At 43.5% G+C, this 24,361-nt stretch overlaps 1 protein-coding gene across 1 annotated transcript in view; it reads right to left on the minus strand.

Moving 5' to 3' along the window:
- LOC121559056 (multiple PDZ domain protein) overlaps window positions 1-24,361 on the minus strand; it is a 64,778-nt gene that overhangs the window by 23,256 nt on the left and 17,161 nt on the right. The window contains 13 exon segments of the mRNA XM_045216838.1: window positions 4,065-4,368; window positions 11,157-11,413; window positions 12,692-12,892; window positions 17,706-17,915; window positions 18,184-18,357; window positions 19,156-19,341; window positions 19,751-19,851; window positions 19,854-19,896; window positions 20,104-20,183; window positions 20,915-20,992; window positions 21,108-21,117; window positions 21,399-21,509; window positions 22,269-22,451. Of these exon segments, the coding sequence (XP_045072773.1) occupies window positions 4,065-4,368; window positions 11,157-11,413; window positions 12,692-12,892; window positions 17,706-17,915; window positions 18,184-18,357; window positions 19,156-19,341; window positions 19,751-19,851; window positions 19,854-19,896; window positions 20,104-20,183; window positions 20,915-20,992; window positions 21,108-21,117; window positions 21,399-21,509; window positions 22,269-22,451 (1,938 nt within the window).

Genomic DNA, 24,361 nt, shown 5'->3' on the forward strand with positions numbered 1-24,361 from the left:
AGAGAGAGAGAGAGAGAGAGAGAGAGAGAGAGAGAGAGAGAGAGAGAGAGAGAGAGAGAGAGAGAGAGAGAGAGAGAGAGAGAGAGAGAGAGAGAGAACGAGATAGGGGGAGAGAGGGAGAGAGAGAGAGAGAGAGAGAGAGAGAGAGAGAGAGAGAGAGAGAGAGAGAGAGAGAGAGAGAGAGAGAGACAGAGAGAGAGACAGAGAGAGAGACAGAGAGAGAGACAGAGAGAGAGAGAGAGAGAGAGAGAGAGAGAGAGATTGAGACTGGCAACCAGACAGGGATAAACAGGGGTGTGTCTGTGTTTTGCCCAACCAACATTAGTGTGTGTGTGTGTATGTGTGTGTGTGTGTGTGTTTATTAACTTTGTAATACAGCATTAAACTAAACCAGGATAGCAGCGTTACTAACCTTCTAGGCTGACCCCAACTGAGGTTAGTAGGATAAAGCAACATCTCATCCTCCTCTCTCTCCCTTCTTCCTCTCTCACCTCCTCCTCCTCTCTCTTCCCCCCCTCTCTCACGCCATCCACACTAACACCTCTCCTCTCCTCGGAGGTACGGGTGGGTGTTTAGGGGAGTAGGCTACAAGGAAAAGATTATATGTTTTATAGACAGTAAAACGTTTATTTAAATATTTTAGTCACACGGACCCTGGAGTAACATAACATATAGACTTTATCTACCAACCATATACAGTACCAGTCAAAAGTTTGGAAACACCTACTCATTCAAGGGTTTTTCTTTATTTTTACTATTTTTTTACATTACAGTGAAGACATCAAAACTATGAACTAACACATATGGAATCATGCTAGTAACCAAAAAGTGTTAAACAAATCAAAATATTATTTATATTAGAGATTCTTCAAAGTAGCCATCCTTTGCCTTGATGACAGCTTTGCACACTCTTGGCATTCTCTCAACCAGCTTCACCTGGAATGCATTTCCAATTAACAGGTGTGCCTTCTTAAAAGTTAATTTGTGGAATGTATTTCCTTCTTAATGCGTTTGAGACAATCAGTTGTGTTGTGACAAGGTAGGGGTGGTATACAGAAGATAGCCCTATTTGGTAAAAGACCAAGTGCATATTATGGCAAGAACAGCTCAAATAAGCAAAAGAGAAACTACAGTCCATCATTACTTTAAGACATGAAGGTCAGTCAATATGGAACATTTCAAGAACTTTGAAAGTTTCTTTCAAGTGCAGTCTAAAAACCACCAAGCGCTATGATGAAACTGGCTCTCATGAGGACCGCCACAGGAAAGGAAGACCCAGAGTTACCTCTGCTGCAGAGGATAAGTTCATTAGAGTTACCAGCCTCAGAAATTGCAGGCCAAATAAATGCTTCCACAGAGTTCAAGTAACAGACACATCTCAACATCAACTGTTCAGAGGAGACTGTGGGAATCAGGCCTTCATGGTCGAAATTGCTTCAAAGAAACCACTACTAAAGGACACCAATAAGAAGAAGAGACTTGCTTGGGCCAAGAAACACAAGCAATGGACATTAGACCGGTAGAAATGTGTATTTTGGTCTGGAGTCCAAATTGAGATTTTTTGGTTCCAACCGCCATGTCTTTGTGAGACGCGGTGTGGGTGAACGGGGTGATCTCCGCATGTGTATTTCCCACTGTAAAGCATGGAGGAGGAGGTGCTTATGGTGTGGGGGGTGCTTTGCTGGTGACACTGTCTGTGATTTATTTAGAATTCAAGGCACACTTAACCAGCATGGCTACCACAGCATTCTGTAGCGATACGCCATCCCATCTGGTTTGGGCTTAGTGGGACTATCATTTGTTTTTCAACAGGACAATGACCCAACACATCTCCAGGCGTGTAAGGGCTACTTGACCAAGAAGGAGAGTGATGGAGTGCTGCATCAGATGACCTGGCCTCCACAACTCCCGACCTCAACCAAATTGAGATGGTTTGGGATGAGTCGGACCGCAGCCAACAAGTGCTCAGCATATGTGGGAACTCCTTCAAGATAGTTGGAAAAGCATTCCAGGTGAAGCTGGTTGAGAGAATGCCAAGAGTGTACAAAGCTGTCATCAAGGCAAAGGGTGGCTATTTGAAGAATCTCAAATATAAAATATATCTTGATTTGTTTAACACTTTTTTGGTCACTACATGATTCCATATGTTTTATTTCATAGTTTTGATGTCTTCACTATTATTCTACAATGTAGAAAATACAAAAAATTAAGAAAACCCCTGGAATGAGTAGGTGTGTCCAAACTTTTGACTGGTACTGTATATACAAATGTTTGCCCCCCCCAAAGGTTTTTCAAATGTAAATATTAAACAAGAAACTGCAACATTTTAAGAAAGACATTTCCTGGGGAAAAACCCATTTGTTGCCGGGGTCATGGTTTAGTGTTGCACACAGATCAGTCTCATGGTGGTTGTGTGTGAATTCCCATGAATATGTTTCAAATAGACTTTGTGTGCGTGTGTGTGTGTGTGTGTGGGGGGGTGTGTGGGTGGGTGTTTATGTGTACAATTGTATGTGTGTGTGCGTGTGTATGTGTACATTATGTGTGTGAGAGTGTGTGTTTTCTCATGAATATGTTTAAAGTACACCATAGACTGTGTGTGTGTGTGTGTATGTGTGTGTGTGTGTGTGTGTGTGTGTGTGTGTGGTAGTAAGCCCATTAGATTGAGTTATAGCCATATCTACACACACACACACACACACACACAGAGAGAGAGAGGAACATTACAACATGTTACAGCAGTAGTAGAGATACAGATAGAGAAAGGAGAGAGGGGGGAGGAAGAGGGGGGAGGAGAGAGAGGGGAGGGGGAGGAGAGAGAGTGGAGGGGAGGAGAGAGAGTGGAGGGGAGGAGAGAGAGGGGAGAGAGAGAGAGGGGGAGGAGAGAGGGGGGAGGGGGAGGAAAGAGAGGGAGGGGAAAGCAGAGAGAACAATAGAGAGAAAGAGAGGGAGAGAGAGTATCTATTCATTTTTCTGACATGACACAGTACTGAAATATATAGGCTAGTCTAAAATTAACCTTCTATACCACATGAATGTTTAGAAATACAGTTTGCTTTCTGGGTCTGGGTATGAAGCTGAGGCTTGAGAAAGGGCTTGAGGTGGGGTTGAAGCTGACCTTTGGTTTGGAGCTGTGGCTGAGAAACTGAGGCTGGGATTGAGGCTAGAGCTGGGGCTAGGGTTGGGGTTAGGGGTTAGGGTTAGGGGTTGGGGTAGGGTTAGGGGTTAGGAGTTGAGGTTAGGGGTTAGGGGTTAGGGTTGGGGTTAGGAGTTAGGGTTGGGGTTGGGGTTAGGGTTAGGGGTTAGGGGTTAGGTGGGGTTGAGGTTAGGTTTGGGGTTAGGGGTTAGGGATGGGGGTTAGGGGTTAGGATGGGGTTAGGGGTTAGAAGTTAGGAGTTAGGGGTTGGGTTAGGGGGTTAGGAGGAGTAGGGAGTTAGGGGTGAGGTTAGGTTGGGGTTAGGGGTTGGGGAGTTGGGGTTAGGGGTTAGGGTTGGGGTTAGGGTTGGTGTGGGGGGTTAGGTTGAGGTTGGTGTTAGGGGTTAGGGTTGAGGTTAGGGTTGGGGTTAGGGGTTAGGGTTGAGGTTAGGGTTGGGGTTAGGGGTTAGGGTTGAGGTTAGGGTTGGGGTTAGGGGTTAGGGTTGAGGTTAGGGTTGGGGTTGGGGTTGAGGGTTAGGGTTGAGGTTAGGGTTGGGGTTAGGGGTTAGGGATGGGGTTAGGGTTGACGTTAGGGTTGGTGTTAGGGTTGGGGCTAGGGGTTAGGAATGGGGTTAGGGGGTTAGGGATGGGGTTAGGGTTGAGGTTAGGGTTGGTGTTAGGGTTGGGGCCAGGTGTTAGGGATGAGGATTAGGGTTGAGGTTAGGGTTGGTGTTAGGGTTGGGGCTAGGTGTTAGGTTTTACGTTTATTTGTTTCACATTTTCAAGTTTCACGATAGGATCTTACCTCTTGTCTGGGGGTGGGGGTCTGGGTGGGCCTTTGGTTGGGGTTGAGACTGGATCTGGACTTGTAACTGATACTACAGGTTTGGGTGGAGGTGATCCTTGAGGCCTTGGGGCTGTAGCTGGACCTGGAGCTGGAGTTGGACCTGTTGAGGCTGTATCTGGGGCTCCAGGAGGTAGGAAGTAGGTAGAGGGTTGGACGTCCAGGCGGGTAGGGAAGGGGTTGGACGTCCAGGCGGGGTAGGGGAAGGGAGCCGGGAGTAGGGGAAGGGGTTGGACGTCCAGGCGGGGAGGGGGTTGGACGTCCAGGCGGGGTAGGGGGAGGGAGTCAGGGGGCAGGGTGTGGGGCCGTCCACCATAATGGATGACAGAGGCTGCTGGGCCATGGAGGCACGGTGCTCCTCTACCAGAGACGAGGGGATGAACGTTACACTGTGGAGGTGAGGGAGAGAAACAGAGAGAGAGAGGGAGAGAAACAAAGAGAGAGAGAGAGAGAGAGAGAGAGAGAGAGAGAGAGAGAGAGAGAGAGAGAGAGAGAGAGAGAGAGAGAGAGAGAGAGAGAGAGAGAGAGAGAGAGAGAGAGAGAGAGAGAGAGAGAGAGAGAGAGAGAGAGAGAGAAAGAGAGAGAGAGCGAGTGAGAGAGAGAGAGAGAGATAAAGAGAGAGAGAAGAGAGAGAGAGCGAGAGAAGAGAGAGAGAGAGAGAGAGAGAGAGAGAGAGAGAGAAAGAGAGAAAGAGGGGTGAAAGGTGAGAGAGAGAGAGAGAGAGAGAGAGAGAAAGAGGGGTGAAAGGTGAGAGAGAGAGAGAGAGAGAGAGAGAGAGAGAGAAGAGAGAGAGATAGAGAGAGAGAGAGATGTAGTTGATGTAGGTGTGACTGTGTTTGTGTCGTTTAGACAAACGTCCTAAGAGAGTTGATGAAACTACGCAATAATGAAGCTGTCATGAAGCTGTCATTACAAACATGCTGCAACGGTGATGTGTTGGAGCTGTTGAATGATGGTCAAGCAGATGCCTTTGGAGATGGTTTTGGTCCATACGTATGACCATGGACAACACAGACCAGTGTGATTATAATACATCCAGCTATACTCACTCATAACAGTAGCACTGATCAGCGGAAGGAGATCTAAAATGTATATAAAATATACAAACAGGACGTTAAAGGATCCTGAACATAATAGGAAAGACAGGAGAGTTTGGGGTCTGAGTCTGAGGGTGTGTCCTGGTCACCTCATGTCTGACCCTATAACAGAATGCCTGTGTAGCATGGCTCTGGGCATAGCGTTGGTCAGGTCGGGTTGGTGGTTGGTGTGAATGTTTGTATATACAGTATTCTATACGTGTGTGTGTGTCCCTTACCTTATGTCTGGCCCTATAACAGAGTGTCTTCTCAGCATGGCTCTGGCCACAGCGTTGGTCAGGTTGGTGGTGGGTTCTCCGTTAATAGCCAGGATAGTGTCTCCCTACCCCCAGCCTGCCATCCTGACTGATAGACCCTCCATGGACCACTGACCGGATCAACATCCCTGAGCCGCTCTTTATAGCACTCACTGTCATACCTGTCAACACACAGACATGTACCTGTAGTCATACTCCAACACACAGACATTACCTGTAGTCATACTCCAACACACAGACATTACCTGTAGTCATACTCCAACACACAGACATTACCTGTAGTCATTCTCCAACACACAGACATTACCTGTAGTCATACTCCAACACACAGACATTACCTGTAGTCATACTCCAACACACAGACATTACCTGTAGTCATACTCCAACACACAGACATTACCTGTAGTCATACTCCAACACACAGACATTACCTGTAGTCATACTCCAACACACAGACACACACACACAGACACACAAACACACACACACAGAACACAGACACAGACACACACACAGACACAGACACAGACACACACACAGACACACAACATACACACACAACAACACACACACAGACACACACATACACACAGACCACACAAACACACATACACACACACACACACACACACACACAGACACACACAGACACACACATACACACTGACACACACGCACCCACACACACAGACAAACACAGACACACACACACAGACACACACACACACACACACACACAGACAGACACACACAGACACACACATACACACACATACACACACACCCACAGACACACACATACACACACACACACACACAGACACAGACGCACACATACAGACGCACACGCACAGACACACAGACAGACACACACACAGACACACAGACACACACACACACAGATGACACACACACACACACACACTCCCACGCGCAAGATAAAGGAAATCTCCACTGCGGGTTCACTCAGGAAGTATTTCAGGACTAGTGTGGTTTAGTGTCAATACATACTGTCCATGAGAAGAACAGCTTGCAAGGTGTTTATGTTTTAATACAGCTAAAACCTCTAATAATATACATGTTTTAATACAGCTAAAACCTCCAATAATATAGATGTTTTAATACAGCTAAAACCTCTAATAATATAGATGTTTTAATACAGCTAAAACCTCCAATAATATAGATGTTTTAATACAGCTAAAACCTCTAATAATATACATGTTTTAATACAGCTAAAACCTCTAATAATATAGATGTTTTAATACAGCTAACACCTCTAATAATATACATGTTTTAATACAGCTAACACCTCTAATAATATACATGTTTTAATACAGCTAACACCTCTAATAATATAAATGTTTTAATACAGCTAACACCTCTAATAATATACATGTTTTAATACAGCTAACACCTCTAATAATATACATGTTTTAATACAGCTAACACCTCCAATAATATAGATGTTTTAATACAGCTAACACCTCTAATAATATAAATGTTTTAATACAGCTAACACCTCCAATAATATAGATGTTTTAATACAGCTAAAACCTCTAATAATATACATGTTTTAATACAGCTAACACCTCCAATAATATAAATGTTTTAATACAGCTAAAACCTCTAATAATATAAATGTTTTAATACAGCTAAAACCTCCAATAATATAGATGTTTTAATACAGCTAAAACCTCTAATAATATAGATGTTTTAATACAGCTAACACCCACTAATAATATAAATGTTTTAACACAGCTAAAACCTCTAATAATATAAATGTTTTAATACAGCTAAAACCTCTAATAATATAAATGTTTTAACACAGCTAAAACCTCTAATAATATAAATGTTTTAATACAGCTAACACCTCCAATAATATAAATGTTTTAACACAGCTAACACCTCTAATAATATAGATGTTTTAACACAGCTAACACCTCTAATAATATAAATGTTTTAATACAGCTAACACCTCCAATAATATAAATGTTTTAAAACAGCTAAAACCTCTAATAATATAAATGTTTTAATACAGCTAACACCTCTAATAATATAAATGTTTTAATACAGCTAACACCTCTAATAATATAAATGTTTTAATACAGCTAACACCTCTAATAATATAAATGTTTTAACACAGCTAAAACCTCTAATAATATAAATGTTTTAATACAGCTAACACCTCTAATAATATAAATGTTTTAATACAGCTAACACCTCTAATAATATAAATGTTTTAACACAGCTAAAACCTCTAATAATATAAATGTTTTAACACAGCTAAAACCTCTAATAATATAAATATTTTAATACAGCTAAAACCTCTAATAATATAAATGTTTTAATACAGCTAACACCTCCAATAATTTCAATGTTTTAATACAGCTAACACCTCCAATAATCTCAATGTTTTAACACAGCTAACACCTCCAATAATCTCAATGTTTAAATACAGCTAACACCTCTAATAATCTCAATGTTTTAATACAGCTAACACCCACTAATAATAATCTCAATGTTTTAATACAGCTAACACCTCTAATAATAATCTCAATGTTTTAACACAGCTAACACCCACTAATAATATAAATGTTTTAATACAGCTAACACCCACTAATAATATAAATGTTTTAACACAGCTAAAACCTCTAATAATATAAATGTTTTAATAGAGCTAACACCTCCAATAATTTCAATGTTTTAATACAGCTAACACCTCCAATAATCTCAATGTTTTAATACAGCTAACACCTCCAATAATCTCAATGTTTTAATACAGCTAACACCTCCAATAATTTCAATGTTTTAATACAGCTAACACCTCTAATAATCTCAATGTTTTAATACAGCTAACACCCACTAATAATAATCTCAATGTTTTAATACAGCTAACACCCACTAATAATATAAATGTTTTAATACAGCTAACACCCACTAATAATATAAATGTTTTAACACAGCTAAAACCTCTAATAATATAAATGTTTTAATACAGCTAACACTCACTAATAATAATCTCAATGTTTTAACACAGCTAACACCTCCAATAATCCTAAAATAATAGAGTTAATGCTCTGAGTGACCCCACAGTGGGGTTTCTCTTTATCTGATTGAATTGGGGCCTATGTAGTTGTACAAGGACACCTTTCCCCCCCGCCTGCCCATCCGCGCTCACAGACACACACACACACACACACACACACACACACACACACACACACACACACACACGACGCACACACACAGACACACACACACACACACAGACGCACACACACAGACACACACACAGACACACGCACAGACACACACATACAGGGTGGAGGTGGGGAAACAGGTAACTGTTGGGTTTAACCCCCAAAATTGAACTAATGCCAAAACTCACAGACAACAGCAGGCTTGCGCACACACACACACACACACACACACACACACACACACACACACACACACACACACACACACACACACACACACGTACACACACACCTCAGTGTCACATGGTCAAAAAGGGTGTTAGGAAGATTAAACGAACACTTAAATGAAGGAAGACAGTCGCACGCAAACACGGCTATAAGAGGCTTGCATTGGCTATCTAGTATTTAGCAAGGGTAACACACACACACACACACACACTGTGGCAACTGTGCTTATGTACATCAGGGAACGAATGCGCACGTCAACACACACACACACACGGAAGCATACATGTAGGACTACACACAACGGGACACACACACTTTCGGAGGAGTGCATAGCACACACACACTAGTCAGATCCCATCTACCAACAAGGGGACTACACCGCCACACTATGAGCGTACACAATTTGAAGGTAGATCAAAAAAATAAATAAATGACTTTCGAAAAGTTATGTATGGTCAAATGTATAGTTTATTGATTTTTTATTTATTTCTCTCTCATTACATTCAAATCACAATACAATCATAGTGCATGGAGGTTACAACCACGTGGACGACAACAGCTGCAGTCGTAGACCTCTGAGGTGAAGAAGCTACAATGAAAGTAATCATCGGAGCTAGAGAAGCCGTTCTGATAGGCGCATGAATACATAGCACTTTCCTTCACTGCAACTGTATATAATCTTTCAAGATTAAAAATAGGGGTAATATAATATCACATCAACTATCATTGGTTTAACCGATTACTTTGTCTGTATATTTCCATAAGACAAGACATTTTGACAACCAGTTAATAACAGGCTAGTAAAAGAATCCACAAGACCACAAAAGACAGAAACAAAGAAATGTTGACGTATAAATGAGTTAAAGTAGTTTCACCCGTTTGTGAAGAAACTGTCTCAAACGACCATGTACTAAAGTGCCATGCATTTGTCTTTCTCTTTCAAAAGACTAGCTACATGAAACAACACACCATGCATTTGTCTTTATCTTTCAAAAGACTAGCTACATGAAACAACACACCATGCATTCTCCAAGGCAAGAAAAACATCACAGACTTACAAATGTTCTCACAAACCATCTGTTCTAAGAAACTACGTGCTAAAACAAACGAGACGTTCACATAAACGGTGTTCGCACAAACTGTGTTCTAACAAACGACGAGTCCTAACAAAACACATGTTCTCACAAACTATGATTCTCACAACTCTCTCACAACATTCTCACATGTGTTCTCACAAAAGGTGAGTTCACAAAGAACATTGGGTTATCACGTTTTGTTCACACAAAACTGACAAAACCTACCATAGATAGTACAGCAAGAGATATATATATATATATATATAGTTATAAATGTTAAGCTTTATCTCTTTTTCACAGCACTTAACATCTAATGTTGGTAAGGTGTCAGGCAAGGTAATAATATATAAATACACTTTAGTGCTAAAATAACAACAAAATGCTCACAACATTCTGTAGTCCCAATGGATCAACACATTACAAATGGATTCCATAGTCTGGAAACGGACTTCTCTAAAGTGACAAATTGACCAAATCAATAACATGAATGTAATCCTACCATGTTGCTGACAAATCTATAGATAAACTCTTTATGTGTTGCTACTGACTGACTGTGTTGTTGTCACTGGCCTTCCTGTCATTAAAGTGACAATGACAATGTAATGTAATGGGTTTTCTTAACCGAGGTCCACTCTCTCTTTCTCAGTCATCAATATGGGTTTTCTTAACCGAGGTCCACTCTCTCTTTCTCAGTCATCAAATATGGGTTTTCTTAACTGAGGTCCACTCTCTTAAACGAGGTCCACTCTCTCTTTCTCAGTCATCAATATGGGTTTTCTTAACCGAGGTCCACTCTCTCTTTCTCAGTCATCAATATGGGTTTTCTTAACAGAGGTCCACTCTCTCTTTCTCAGTCATCAATATGGGTTTTCTTAACATAAGTCCACTCTCTCTTTCTCAGTCATCAATATGGGTTTTCTTAACAGAAGTCCTCTCTCTTTCTCAGTCATCAATATGGGTTTTCTTAACAGAGGTCCACTCTCTCTTTCTCAGTCATCAATATGGGTTTTCTTAACAGAAGTCCACTCTTTCTTTCTCAGTCATCAATATGGGTTTTCTTAACAGAAGTCCACTCTCTCTTTCTCAGTCATCAATATGGGTTTTCTTAACAGAAGTCCACTCTCTCTTTCTCAGTCATTGCATGGTGCCCTTAATAAAAAGTGCTGGTCAACTTTTGTGTTTTTTTCCTTTCCTCTTTCTTCCCCTCTGTTCTTTCTCTCTCTCTTTCTCTCACGTATTCAATTTGATTGAATTCAATACGACTTTATAAATTCAATAAGCCTTTTACAGATATCTCTCTATGAAACGCCACTGTTCACCTCAACTCCTGAAAAAATCTTCGACTTCCCTCGATTATCAGCTTCTCATCCTCTCCGCCCAGTATCGCCATGCCGACGATGTACACACACAGACACCCCGCCACAATTAAAAACACTATTAACATACCAAGGCTACGGTTGCCCCTGACAACAGTGATTGTCCTCTCAAAATGGCTGCCGAAAGAAGGGGGCAGGGCCAGGAGCTTATCGCCGTCCTCCATGTTGCTGCCGAAGCAATGACGCAGCGATTTCTCGTCCTGAGGAAGATAAAAGAAAATATAAATCAATCAATGAATGGAAGGAAGGATGGACGGAGAAAATGCCATTTAAACGGATGAATGAAGGGCATGAGCCAGTAGCCTAACTGCTGTGTCCAATGTATTGCTGTCCATTTTAGCAGGGTCTACAAGCTTTCCAGAATGCAGTTAGGGACACCAAGAGAGCTGCTGTGTTGTCCTCAGAATAGGTCTACGGTAGCATGTTTGGTTCCCATAATCAACACTGGGAACCTTAAAGTTTGAGTGGAAGCATTGGCTGATTCAGTGTAATTTAAGTGAAAGTCGAAAAACAAAAAACCTGCAGAGTGTTTTAATGTCGGACAGTGAATGATTGTGAATGTCCTCACAATGGAGAAGACATTAGGGACTAGTACTTTCTCTGAGCCTCGCCCAATGACACTGATCCAGCTGGCCGAATGACTCTAAACACCGGAAATAAACTAACACTTTCTCTGAGCCTCGCCCAATGACACTGATACAGCTGGCCTAAGGACTCTAAACACCGGAAATAAACAAACACTTTCTCTGAGCCTCGCCCAATGACACTGATCCAGCTGGCCGAATAACTCTAAACACCGGAAATAAACAAACACTTTCTCTGAGCCTCGCCCAATGACACTGATACAGCTGGCCTAAGGACTCTAAACACCGGAAATAAACAAACACTTTCTCTGAGCCTCGCCCAATGACACTGATCCAGCTGGCCGAATGACTCTAAACACCGGAAATAAACTAAGCTATAGAGGGAACAGTGACCTATCTACAGGTCAGTACGACACAGGAGCCAAGTACGGCAGCCTGTGAACAATATTTACTGAAGTATAAACAAAATTGGGGAATAGGCCACTTCTCCAAGGGTTGGAGGATCAAAACAGACCCTCCCTACCCGAGGTTGGCTAGTTCCTATTTACACAGTTTACACTAATATCTTTCCATTAGCTGGACTGGAAAATATACTGTAGCTAACAGTAAGGTGAGCTGTGGCTATTGCTCCAGAGAGCGAGATGGCTGCCTGCGTTTAGCGTACAACCACTGTTGCTCGTTTCTCTCTTTAGTGGGCTACAGTTTGTTGTTCACCCCATCATTTCCACATGATTCCGGGTTCTTTATTACACTAATAAAGCAAAACGTACTTTCTAGAGTTAGTATTGTGAGCACTGCTTCTTGTTCCAAGTTATTTCGGTCCTTACAGTAGACAAGGCAAAGCTAACCCTGAGGTGGTGACGTCACTGTTGACTGTTTAGGAAGGCTTCTTACCTTTAGTGTGTAGCACGGTTGGCTGTTCCTCTGCTGTGAGCCGTAGCTGTTAGCGTGCGCCTGCTGTGAGGAGGAGGCTAGCATCCCGGCTGAGCAGAGAGTATCATTCTCATCTCTCGATGACGACCGGGTCTCGTCTCTGGACGACCTTGATGACTCCGGGATGGACTCCGGGATGGACTCCAGGACACAACACTCGATCTGAGGGACAGGTGAAAGGTCAGAGGTGAAGGGTTTGGAGACAATGGAGAGGAATATAGGCCTGAGAGAGATCTGGTCTGACCGAATTAGCATTGAAGCTAACAGGGTAAAGAGAGTGGTTGTGAATTGGACCTCTCTCTCTCTCTCTCTCTCTCTCTCTCTCTCTCTCTCTCCCTGTCTCGCTCTTTCTCCCCCCCCACCCCTCTCTCTTTCTAGTCTCTCTCTCCTCCCCCCTCTCTCTAGTAGTGTGGTCAGGCATTGTGTTCATCTCTCAACATCATGAAATATTCAGCAGGTTTGTAACAAGAGGCTCTCTCTGCTGCTCTACTGTTACTAAGACAACAACAACAACCGACTAGAGCAGAGTTACAACACACTGTGGTCAGAAATGAACTACATGTTGACTGTGTTACGGTGGTAGATATAAACTACATGTATTGACTGTGTTACCGTGGTAGATATTAACTACATGTATTGACTGTGTTACGGTGGTAGATATAAACTACATGTATTGACTGTGTTACGGTGGTAGATATAAACTACATGTATTGACTGTGTTACGGTGGTAGATATAAACTACATGTATTGACTGTGTTACCGTGGTAGATATAAACTACATGTATTGACTGTGTTACCGTGGTAGATATGAACTACATGTATTGACTGTGTTACCGTGGTAGATATGAACTACATGTATTGACTGTGTTACCGTGGTAGATATAAACTACATGTATTGACTGTGTTACCGTGGTAGATATAAACTACATGTATTGACTGTGTTACCATGGTAGATATAAACTACATGTATTGACTGTGTTACCATGGTAGATATAAACTACATGTATTGACTGTGTTACCGTGGTAGATATAAACTACATGTATTGACTGTGTTACCGTGGTAGATATAAACTACATGTATTGACTGTGTTACCGTGGTAGATATAAACTACATGTATTGACTGTGTTACCGTGGTAGATATTAACTACATGTATTGACTGTGTTACCGTGGTAGATATTAACTACATGTATTGACTGTGTTACCGTGGTAGATATGAACTACATGTATTGACTGTGTTACCGTGGTAGATATTAACTACATGTATTGACTGTGTTACCGTGGTAGATATAAACTACATGTATTGACTGTGTTACCGTGGTAGATATAAACTACATGTATTGACTGTGTTACCGTGGTAGATATAAACTACATGTATTGCCTGTGTTACCGTGGTAGATATGAACTACATGTATTGACTGTGTTACCGTGGTAGATATCAACTACTCTCATTGTTGTTTTATGCTGGTCGAGGTGAGATTTTTCCCAAACAAGAGCATGTAGAGCCTTGCATATTTCCAGTGAGTCACCAACTACTAAAAGCATGTCTAACTAGGAGTGGGCGATATACCGGTTTGATAGTAAAAACCGGTATTGTGCCGCGCCATGATATGGATTTAGCAATATCATGGATACCGCGATTTATTCAGAATTCATAAATTCGAATTTTGCATCAATATTTTTTGTTCCAAATTTCAACTGAGTGATAGTACTAAGTAGCTACATCTTTTTTTTTTTTTTTTTTTTATTCAACCTTTCTTGGTTCTTACGAATAAAAGAATGTATGTTAATATGTTGACCTATTTTTATGAGCGCACGTCGCATGCACTTGTTGCACGCATGTAGTGCTAGCAACAAAGAAGTGTGCAGGCAGCTGCAGTTAGGGAGGCAGGTTAACTATTGGGGGAAAACTTTTACAATCCAGGATGAGCGAAAACACAGAAATTGATGTTGCTCAAGAGCAGGAGGATAAATTGGTTAAGAAGAAAGGGGGGCACCTCTGTTGTTTGGAACTGGTTTGGCTTTAAAATCTCCGACCCCGACCAAAAATACTACCCTATGCAAGTTGTGTCGTCGTGTTGTCTTAGCAAAAGGTGGAAACACGACCAACCTGTTCAATCACTTAAAAAACATACATGTCCGTGAGTATGAACAATGCACCAGAATGCGTGAGACAGTAAGCCCAGGAGCTCGCCCAAGACAAGCCAGACTCGCACTCAACAATCAATTATATCATCATTTGCTGCCGGTACTTGCTATGAGAAGACGAGCAAAAAAATGGATAGACATCACAGCTGCGATTACAAATCACATAGCGAAGGACATGGTACCGATTCAAACTGTGGAGAAAGAGGGGTTCAGAAAGTTGATTCAAACTCTGGACCCAAGATATGAGATCCCGAGCCGCAAATATTTTAGCTAAAAATGCCTGCCACAGCTTTACACAGAATGCTGGGACAGAGTTTACAGTGAGATAAATAACATTCCATTCTTCTCCACTACTGCCGATCTATGGTCAAGTCGTACCACAGAACCTTATATAAGCCTCACAATCCATTACATAGACGGTGACTGGAAACTGAAAAGTAAGTGCCTACAGACGTCTTATTTCCCAGACGACCACACCGGGAAATAATTGCAGGTGGGCTGAGGGACATACTGTCGTCCTGGGGGATTAAAAGAGTCGCGTCAAGTTTGTATGACGACCGACAGCGGATCGAACATGATCAAGGCATTGCAGCTGAACAAGTGGGCAAACCTTGGATGTTTCGGACACAGGCTGCACAATGCTATTGGTAAGTTTCAGGACTGTAGCCTAGGCCTACCCTGTATGATGCTTATTATTAAGAAAAAATACAGCTCACATCAGCCATGTACCGTAGGCTAAATCTAAGCACATCAGATTTGTAAAATGTGTAACAGTTGAATGTAAATGCCGTAAATCCTCAAACAAAGATTAAAAGTTATATTGTATTGTGATTTCTATATAAAAAATGCATTATTATTAATTATTATTGTATTGTGATTCGATTATTTTTCACCCTATTATTTTGATTTCTTATTCCCAATTTCCAGAGAGGAGTGTCCAAAACGCTCCCGGGCCACAGGGGTGTGCGATTTCCGGGCCACAGGGGTTTGCAAAAAGGTGGTTAGCACGTTTCATACAGCTGGAAAAAGCAGAAGGCCCTGATGACAGCACAGAATGAACTAAGCCTGCCCCTGCACAAGCTCATCACAGAATCTCCGACAAGGTGGGGATCTCGTCTGAAAATGATGGAAAGAGTCCTGGAGCAGGAAAAGGCCATTACACAGGTCCTGGCAGGGGGACAAAAAGACACGGCACCTTGTACCTACCTGGCAAGACATCCAGGTCTTGGAATCAGTCACAGCAGCACTGAAGCCACTCCAGGACTTTACAGATGCCCTGTCAGGAGAAGCGTATTGAGCGTGTCCTATTTGAAGCCTGTCATCAATCTGTTAAATGCAGAGGTTCTAAATCTGAGCAAGGACGATACAGAACTGACCAAAGAGATCAAGATCAAGGTTCTTGATTACTTGAATAACAAGTACACTGACCCTGCAACAGATGAGCTGCTCTCCATGGCTACCTTTCTAGATCCAAGGTTCAAGACCAGGTACATGTCCGCTGAGAAACTGGAGGACATTAAGGTATTTATTCATTTGTTCTTGTTTTATTGCTTCAAATGTAAAGCACTTTGGGCTGCATTTTATGTATGAAAGGTGCTATACAAATAAAGTTTAATTATTTTCATTTTTAAGGTGAGAGCTGCCTCAGAGACCGAAGCCCTCCTGGTGGAGAACACAGCCCTGGGAAAATCGTCTCTTGCAGAGGATCACACTGACAGGGAGAAAGAAGCTTCCACTGCTCATCAATCAGGCAAGAAGCCCAAGAAGAGCCTTGGGAGCTTCTTTAAGCAGACCAGCAGTGCACCTGCCTCATGTTCAGAGAGGCAGATCATTGAGCAAGAGCTGAATAGCTACATTCTGGCAACGGCAGCAGACAGCGAGTCTGATCCTTTGGAGTGGTGGCGATTTCACGGATCTAATTTTCCACGTGGTGAGTTGTCTGGCAAAGAAATACTTATGCATCCCTGCCACAAGTGCCCCCTCTGAGAGGGCATTCAGCACTGGGGGGCAATGTGGTGACATGTCACAGGGAGCAGCACTAAAGCCAGAAACAGTCAACATGCTGGTATTCCTGGCACGGAACTTGTGAAGAAAGTTCTAGTGAAGATTTGTTGATATTGTTGATAATTGATGGTTGAGGCTTGAAAGGTTTAGTTTCAAACGGTTAGTTTTTACATATCTACGGACCGTAGCCAAAACAAACACACGTATTTGAATTTGTAATTACCTTATTTTCTTTATCTCCTGTTATTTTTTATTTAATTTTACTTAATATCTAATTATATATATATATATATATATATAGGCCTACCTACCTCATGTTTACGGAATGCATGTTTGCACAATACAAATAAAACTTTTCAGGTCCATACGGTCCAATGCCTCACTCTTTCTGGTTATATAAGGTTCAAATACATATTTTTCCTTAACTAATATAATTTAACCAAGAAGGGATATTAAAATGTGATTCATATTTTTTTACGTCATATATCGTGATATCATATCGATATCGTCTGGACAGTGGAAAATATCGTGATATGAATTTTAGCTCATATCGCCCACCCCTATGTCTAACCCCAATCTAGTGTTTAGTATTTATTAGGATCCCCATTAAACTGTTGCTAAAGCAGCAGCTACTCTTCCTGGGGTCCACAATCTAACCACAAATGGAATTTAACAGTGACGGACTGCAATCAACCACTGGGTGAGTAGGTGTGTTAGAGCAGGGCTGGAGTAAAAGCCTGCACAACCAGTAGCTATACAGGAGGACGGTGGGCCACCCCTTGTTGTAGCTCCAGTATACAGAGTGTTTTGGGTAACTGTCGTACCGATAGCGGCTTGGCGACGCCGATGCGCACGGTGCCGTAGCCGGTGGTTTTGAGGACGTGCACTGCGTGCTCCAGCGTTGATCTGACCAGGTCCACGTCGTTAACGGACATGAGCCGGTCACCGGGCAGCAAGCGGCCGTCTGAGTCGGCCACGCCACCAGGGACTAGGGAGCGGATCACCAGGACAGTTTTAGAGGCATCCTCTGGGTCCTGGAGAGGGAAGGGGGGACAATATAAGGAATATGTGAACAGCAGTTCACAGGTAATGTCATCCCAAAGGGAAATGCAATACAAAGGAGAGACTAAAATTGTTTCGCCTCCCAGTTCATCTATTTTATTGTCTTTCCAAAGGATCCACTCTTTGGACCACCATCCTCTTCTCGTCTCCTGGTCAACATTACTAGTGATCCAAAGCAGTTGAAGGAGAGGAGAGTAGGAAGCTTGACATTAGACCGTTGAGAGTGCACCACAGTCTTACCTGGTAGTCTAGGATGCTGAATCCCAGGCCTCCCTCTCCCTTCACCAGCTCTATCACCTGACTGTCTCTCTCCCACATGGCCAGAGGAGGAGACACAGGCTTATTAAAACCACGACTCCCACAATCCATGTTGTTACAACCAGGAAGTAGACAGCAGGGCTGGTCATACTGGGACTGCAAGAGAGAGAGAGAGAGAGAGAGAGAGAGAGAGAGTTAGGGCACATCTCAAATAACACCCTATTTAGGTAGTGCACTACTTTTGACCAGGGCCCACAGTGCACCATAAATGGAATAGAGTGCAATTTGAGACGCATCTTTAGGGCACATCTCAGATTACACCCCCCGGCTGCAGTCTGATTGATTATCTCTCCACCCTTCTCTCTCAGAAATAGTGTACACTTGGATTCAAAGGCATTGGATTGGTCCCACCAAGATTTCTTACACCATTTCATTCCTTTAATGTGTTACATTTTTACATGTTGTGAATGTCCTTTCTATGTGTTTCCTTTAATACTAATGATAAAACACTGCTACTTGTACATCCATGAGGGGAGTGAATGAGTGTACACTTCCTCCCCATCACTCCATCACCCCCTCCACCTCCTCCATCACTCCCTCCATCCCCCCCTCCATCCCTCCGGCACCCTCCATCCCTCCATTAGCCCCTCCACCTCTCTCCATCACTCCCCTCCATCACTCCCTCCATCCCCCCTCCATCCCCCCTCCATCACCCCCCTCCATCCCTCCATCACCCCCTCCGTCTCCATCACCCTCCGTCACTCCCCTCCACCCCCCTCATCCCCTCCATCACTCCCTCCCTCCATCCCCCCTCCATCCTCCATCACCCCCTCCGTCACTCCCTCCAACCCCCACTCATCTCTCCATCACTCCTCCCTCCATCCCTCCATCCCTCCATCCCCCTCCATCCCCCCATCACCCCCTCCATCCCCCCCTCATCCCCATCCTCTCTACCTTGTCATTGAACTCAGCCAGTAGCTCTTTGAGGGGGAGCTGTACATCTTCACCATCGTCATGGTCAGTGTCCCGTAGCTGTGGAGGTACGATGCGGCAGCACACCATACAAACACACAGAGGCAGCTCTCTCAGAATGCTGATCACCTCTCGGTGAGTCTCTCCTATCAGAGGGATGCCGTTCACCTGGGAGAGGGGAGAAGCTAGTCTGGTCAGCGAACATGTTGAACGTACTGTATGTAGCTACATCATAGCATAACAGGGTCAATAGTCCATTTGATGGATGGATGGATGAATAACTGAATGAATAAACCAATGAATGAATGAACAAACCAATGAATGAATGTTCAAATTAATGAATTAATTAACAAATGAATGAACAAATATACAAATGAATTAATGAACAAAACAATGAATGAATGAACAAATAATTAATTAATGAACACACCAATGAACAAATGAATGAAATAATGAACAAACGAATGAACGAACCAACAAACAAAATAATGAATGCGCAAATTAATGAATGCATGAATGGATGAATGAATGAACAAACAAATGAATGCGTGGATGTCAATCAATCAGTCCGTCCCACCTCCAGTATCTGGTCTCCAGTGTGTATCTTCCTGCTCTGTCCGACAGGCCCCTCAGGTAAGACGGAGCACAGGTAGTGGTGTACTGCCCTGGCCTCCATACGATGCCCAGACCACTGGTCTCACTGAACCTCTCTAGCTGACACACCTGGGAAGGGGAGGGATATTAGGGTTAATACTTCCATATAAGATTCTCCTCTGCACAGCTGACTAAGCCAGAGGTAGAGGTAATGCGTTTGTAGACAGACCGATATACTTTTGGAACAAGCGTTTCGTCAGTCGTTACACATTCTGATCTAATATATGATAATATGTGTAAAGAATATTGAGAGAAATCAATAAGCATGAGACGTACAACCACTTGGTATCTGGGTCCCAGAGCAGCCTGCCACCTGTTCTTCAATTCCTCTTCTTCTGCTGCCATCAGCTTCACACCTTCAACACACACACACACACACACACACACACACACACACACACACACACACACACACACACGCACACACACACACACGCACACGCAAACACACACACGCACACACACGCACAAACTCACACGCACACACACACGCACACGCACACACACACCGCACGACGCACACACACGCCGCAAACACACACACACACACACACACACACACACACACACACACGCAAACACACACACACACACACGCACGCACGCACGCACACACACGCACACACACACACACACACACACACACACGCACACGCAAACACACACACACACAGACACACACACACACACACGCACACGCAAACACACACACACACACACACACACACACACACACACGCAAACACACACACACACACACACACACACACACACACACACACGCAAACACACACACACACACACACATTAGCGTCCTATAAAGAACAGTCTCTACCTCTAACAGCCTTCCAGTAATCACAGTTGATTTACATTAACCTCCTGTAAAGAACTCAAACAGCTCAATATAAACCACAGGGAGGTCAAGAGATAACATGAAATTAGCATTGTCTGAACATTTGACTGCAAAGGACTAAGAATAGGTGTGAGCACACATACAAATATGTCACTCACTCACACTCACACACACACACTCACACACACTCACACACACTCACACACACGTACAGATACACGTGCAAATATGTACCGGTTCTGGCGTCTAGTCGTTGTTCAGAGTACACCATACTGGCTCTTCTGGACATCTCACTGAGAGACATTTGTCTTCCTGTGGCCCCAAAACACACACACACACACACACACACACACACACACACACACACAGAGTTAACAATGTATGTTTATAACTTGAGTATGAAGACAGGAAAGTAGATGCATCCCACTGGGCACACACTGGTTGAATCAACGTTGTTTTCAATTAAATTACATTGCATCGACGTGGAATAGATAGTTGAATTGACGTCTGTGCCCAGTGGAACGCTACAGTCGTTGAATGAATGTCTGGGTTATGGTCTGTTGTAAAAAATCATTAAGCACTTTGTGACAACTGCTGATCAATCAATATCTGACCTCTTGATGAACCCGGTCTGGTCTGTCTGGCCATGCTTCCCCTGTCTCTGTACGGGTGTGGATGTAGGCTCCAGAGGAGCAGGGGGGACACTTCATGGTTTCACCCATCCTAGAGGCCCTCCCCTCATCAGCCTCAGCCTGACTATCTGGCCCGTCTTCCTGAGGACCTCCAGGGCTCTCTGCTCACTGCAGTCCTGCAGGCTTACACCATCCACCCTGAAGAGAGAGAGGAGGAGGGAGGGGGAAAGAGAGAGGAAGAGACAGGGATGATAGAAATATGGATGAGAGAAAGATGGATGAGAGAGAGAGAGAGAGAGAGAGAGAGAGAGAGAGAGAGAGAGAGAGAGAGAGAGAGAGAGAGAGAGGGAGAGAGAGAGAGAGAGAGAGAGAGAGAGAGAGAGAGAGAGAGAGAGAGAGAGAGAGGATATATATATATATATATATATAGAGAGAGAGAGAGAGAGAGAGAGAGAGAGAGAGAGAGAGAGAGAGAGAGAGAGAGAGAGAGAGAGAGAGAGAGAGGAGTGAAAGAGAGAGAGAGAGAGAGAGAGAGAGAGAGAGAGAGAGAGAGAGAGAGAGAGAGAGAGAGAGAGAGAGGGAGAGAGAGAGAGAGAGGAGGAAAGAGAGAGAGAGAGAGAGAGAGAAGAGATAGAGAGAGAGAGAGAGAGAGAAGAGCGAGAGAGAGAGAGAGAGAGAGAGAGAGAGAGAGAGAGAGAGAGAGAGAGAGAGAGAGAGAGAGAGAGAGAGAGAGAGAGAGAGAGAGGGGGAGTGAAAGAGCGAGAGAGAGAGAGAGAGAGAGAGAGAGAGGAGCGAAAGAGCGAGAGAGAGGGAGAGAGAGGAGGAGAGAGAGAGAGAGAGAGAGTGAGAGAGAGAGAGAGAGAGAGAGAGAGAGGAGCGAAAGAGCAAGAGAGAGAGAGAGAGAGAGAGAGAGCGAGAGAGAGAGAGAGAGAGAGAGAGAGAGGGAATGTTCTCACAGCTAAGATCTTGTCTCCAATGTGTATCTGATTGTCTTGGTCCACAGCGCTGCCTTTCACGATGCTCTTCACGTGCACCCCAGAGTTCTGCTTCCCCATGGAGCTGGTGATAGTGAATCCCAGGCCCAGGTTGTTCTTACTGAACTGGACGCTGTACTCATAGTCCTCCTCCACATCACACAGCTGCAATACACAACACAGGGTCTTACTATGGAGATATGGAACACATTATGGGGCAGTTTCCCAGACGGAGAGACCAGAGAGCCTTGGACTAAATGGCACTTTTAAACTGTGAGAAACTCCCCAGAAAAGCATAGTGGGAAAGACAGTGCTCGTTTTTGTTGCTAGGTTCCCTGTTCAGCTGGTAGTTAACTAGAGAATGAAGCTTAGTTAAAACCCCAAAGATAAAATCAACACTTGTTGATGTTATATCAGCAACAAGTGACCTTGTTTGATTAATTTCTTTGGTGCACTTAGCAACCTTGCTAGCGACAATTGCTAACATGAGCATAAATCGCTAACTGGCCACAAAACAAATGCATTATTTGTAGTAAATTACACACACTCCAAAAACTGTTTTTATCATTCAGAAGAAAAAAAAGTATTTGTTTATTTAATAGTAAAGTAAAGTGCGTGGTCTTTTTCAACATAATGTTCTCTTTGTTTGGTATCGTTTGGTATCGCAAACCTGTCTAGGCTACTCACCACCCCTGTTGCACACGCACCAGTCATGTTCACGTTTAGACTGTTTGGTTGTTTAGTTGTTTATCAGACACATGCATTGTTTCATTAACGTGTTCAGTACTAGCCATTGTAATATCAATTGTGCAATGTTGACTTTCGAGTGTTCCAGGCCCTTATTGGTTTGTGCCAGCATAGGGTATGGCATGTCCTTAGTTTGGATCCCTGGGCGTTCTAATCTCTTCATTACGGAGAGCTGCTTGTCTAGTCTAGTAACAGGTTAAGGAGCCCTGGGCGTTCTAATCTCTTCATTACGGAGAGCTGCTTGTCTAGTCTAGTAACAGGTTAGGATCCCTGGGCGTTCTAATCTCTTCATTACGGAGAGCTGCTTGTCTAGTCTAGTAACAGGTTAAGGATCCCTGGGCGTTCTAATCTCTTCATTACGGAGAGCTGCTTGTCTAGTCTAGTAACAGGTTAGGATCCCTGGGCGTTCTAATCTCTTCATTACGGAGAGCTGCTTGTCTAGTCTAGTAACAGGTAACATGCTGTTACTATAGACGCTTGAGTTTCTAGGCGTTTTCTCCTGGGCTGTGTTTTGCCTCTGTCCTCCAGTCAAGGTTATGTATTCCTATCAGGCAAGTCGTTTTTCCTATTTTGTTCATGGCCTGCAGTTCTATATTTAGTAAATACATCATCTTCTTTGTCACCTCCACTGTAAAATGAATTCAACAATCTTTTTGCACCTTAACCTTTCACTCCGTTTCAACTGTTGCGGCTCCATGCCAACTAAATAGGCTGCCAGCCGGGTCGTCTATCTTAACAACCAGCAGCTCTGCAAAAGTTGAACCATCCTCAACTGAATGCCACAGGTAGATATGTAATAAGTACACATGATTAAACCATTGACAGTATGCCTTCGGATCTCTCATAAGCTCTCTCACTTTCTGTCTCTCTAATGACTTCCTGATGGGCAGACCACAGGCTGTGAGGATTGGCAACAACCCCTCCTCCACACTGACTCTTAACACAGGGGCCCCCCAGGGGTTTGTCCTCAGCCCTCTGCTGTACTCCCTGTTCACCTACGACGTTGTGGCTTCGCACGACACCTGATAACCAACAGCGACGATTCAGCCTATAGGGAGGAGGTACAGTAAGTGAGTTGGCATTGTGGTGTCATGACAACAACCTCTCCCTCAACGTCAGCAAAACAAAGGAGTTTGATTGTTGACTTCAGGAAGCAGAGGTGGGAACATGGCCCCCGATCCAAATCAACGGGACTGCAGTAGAGAGAGAGTCACGAGTTTCAAGTTCCTCTGCGTTCACATCACAGAGGACTTGTCATGGGACCAACAACATCACCCACCTCTCTTGTCAAGATGGCCCCTAACAGCATCTCTACTTCCTAAGGCGGC

This window comes from Coregonus clupeaformis, unplaced genomic scaffold, assembly GCF_020615455.1.
Source record: "Coregonus clupeaformis isolate EN_2021a unplaced genomic scaffold, ASM2061545v1 scaf0817, whole genome shotgun sequence".
NCBI lineage: Eukaryota > Metazoa > Chordata > Actinopteri > Salmoniformes > Salmonidae > Coregonus > Coregonus clupeaformis.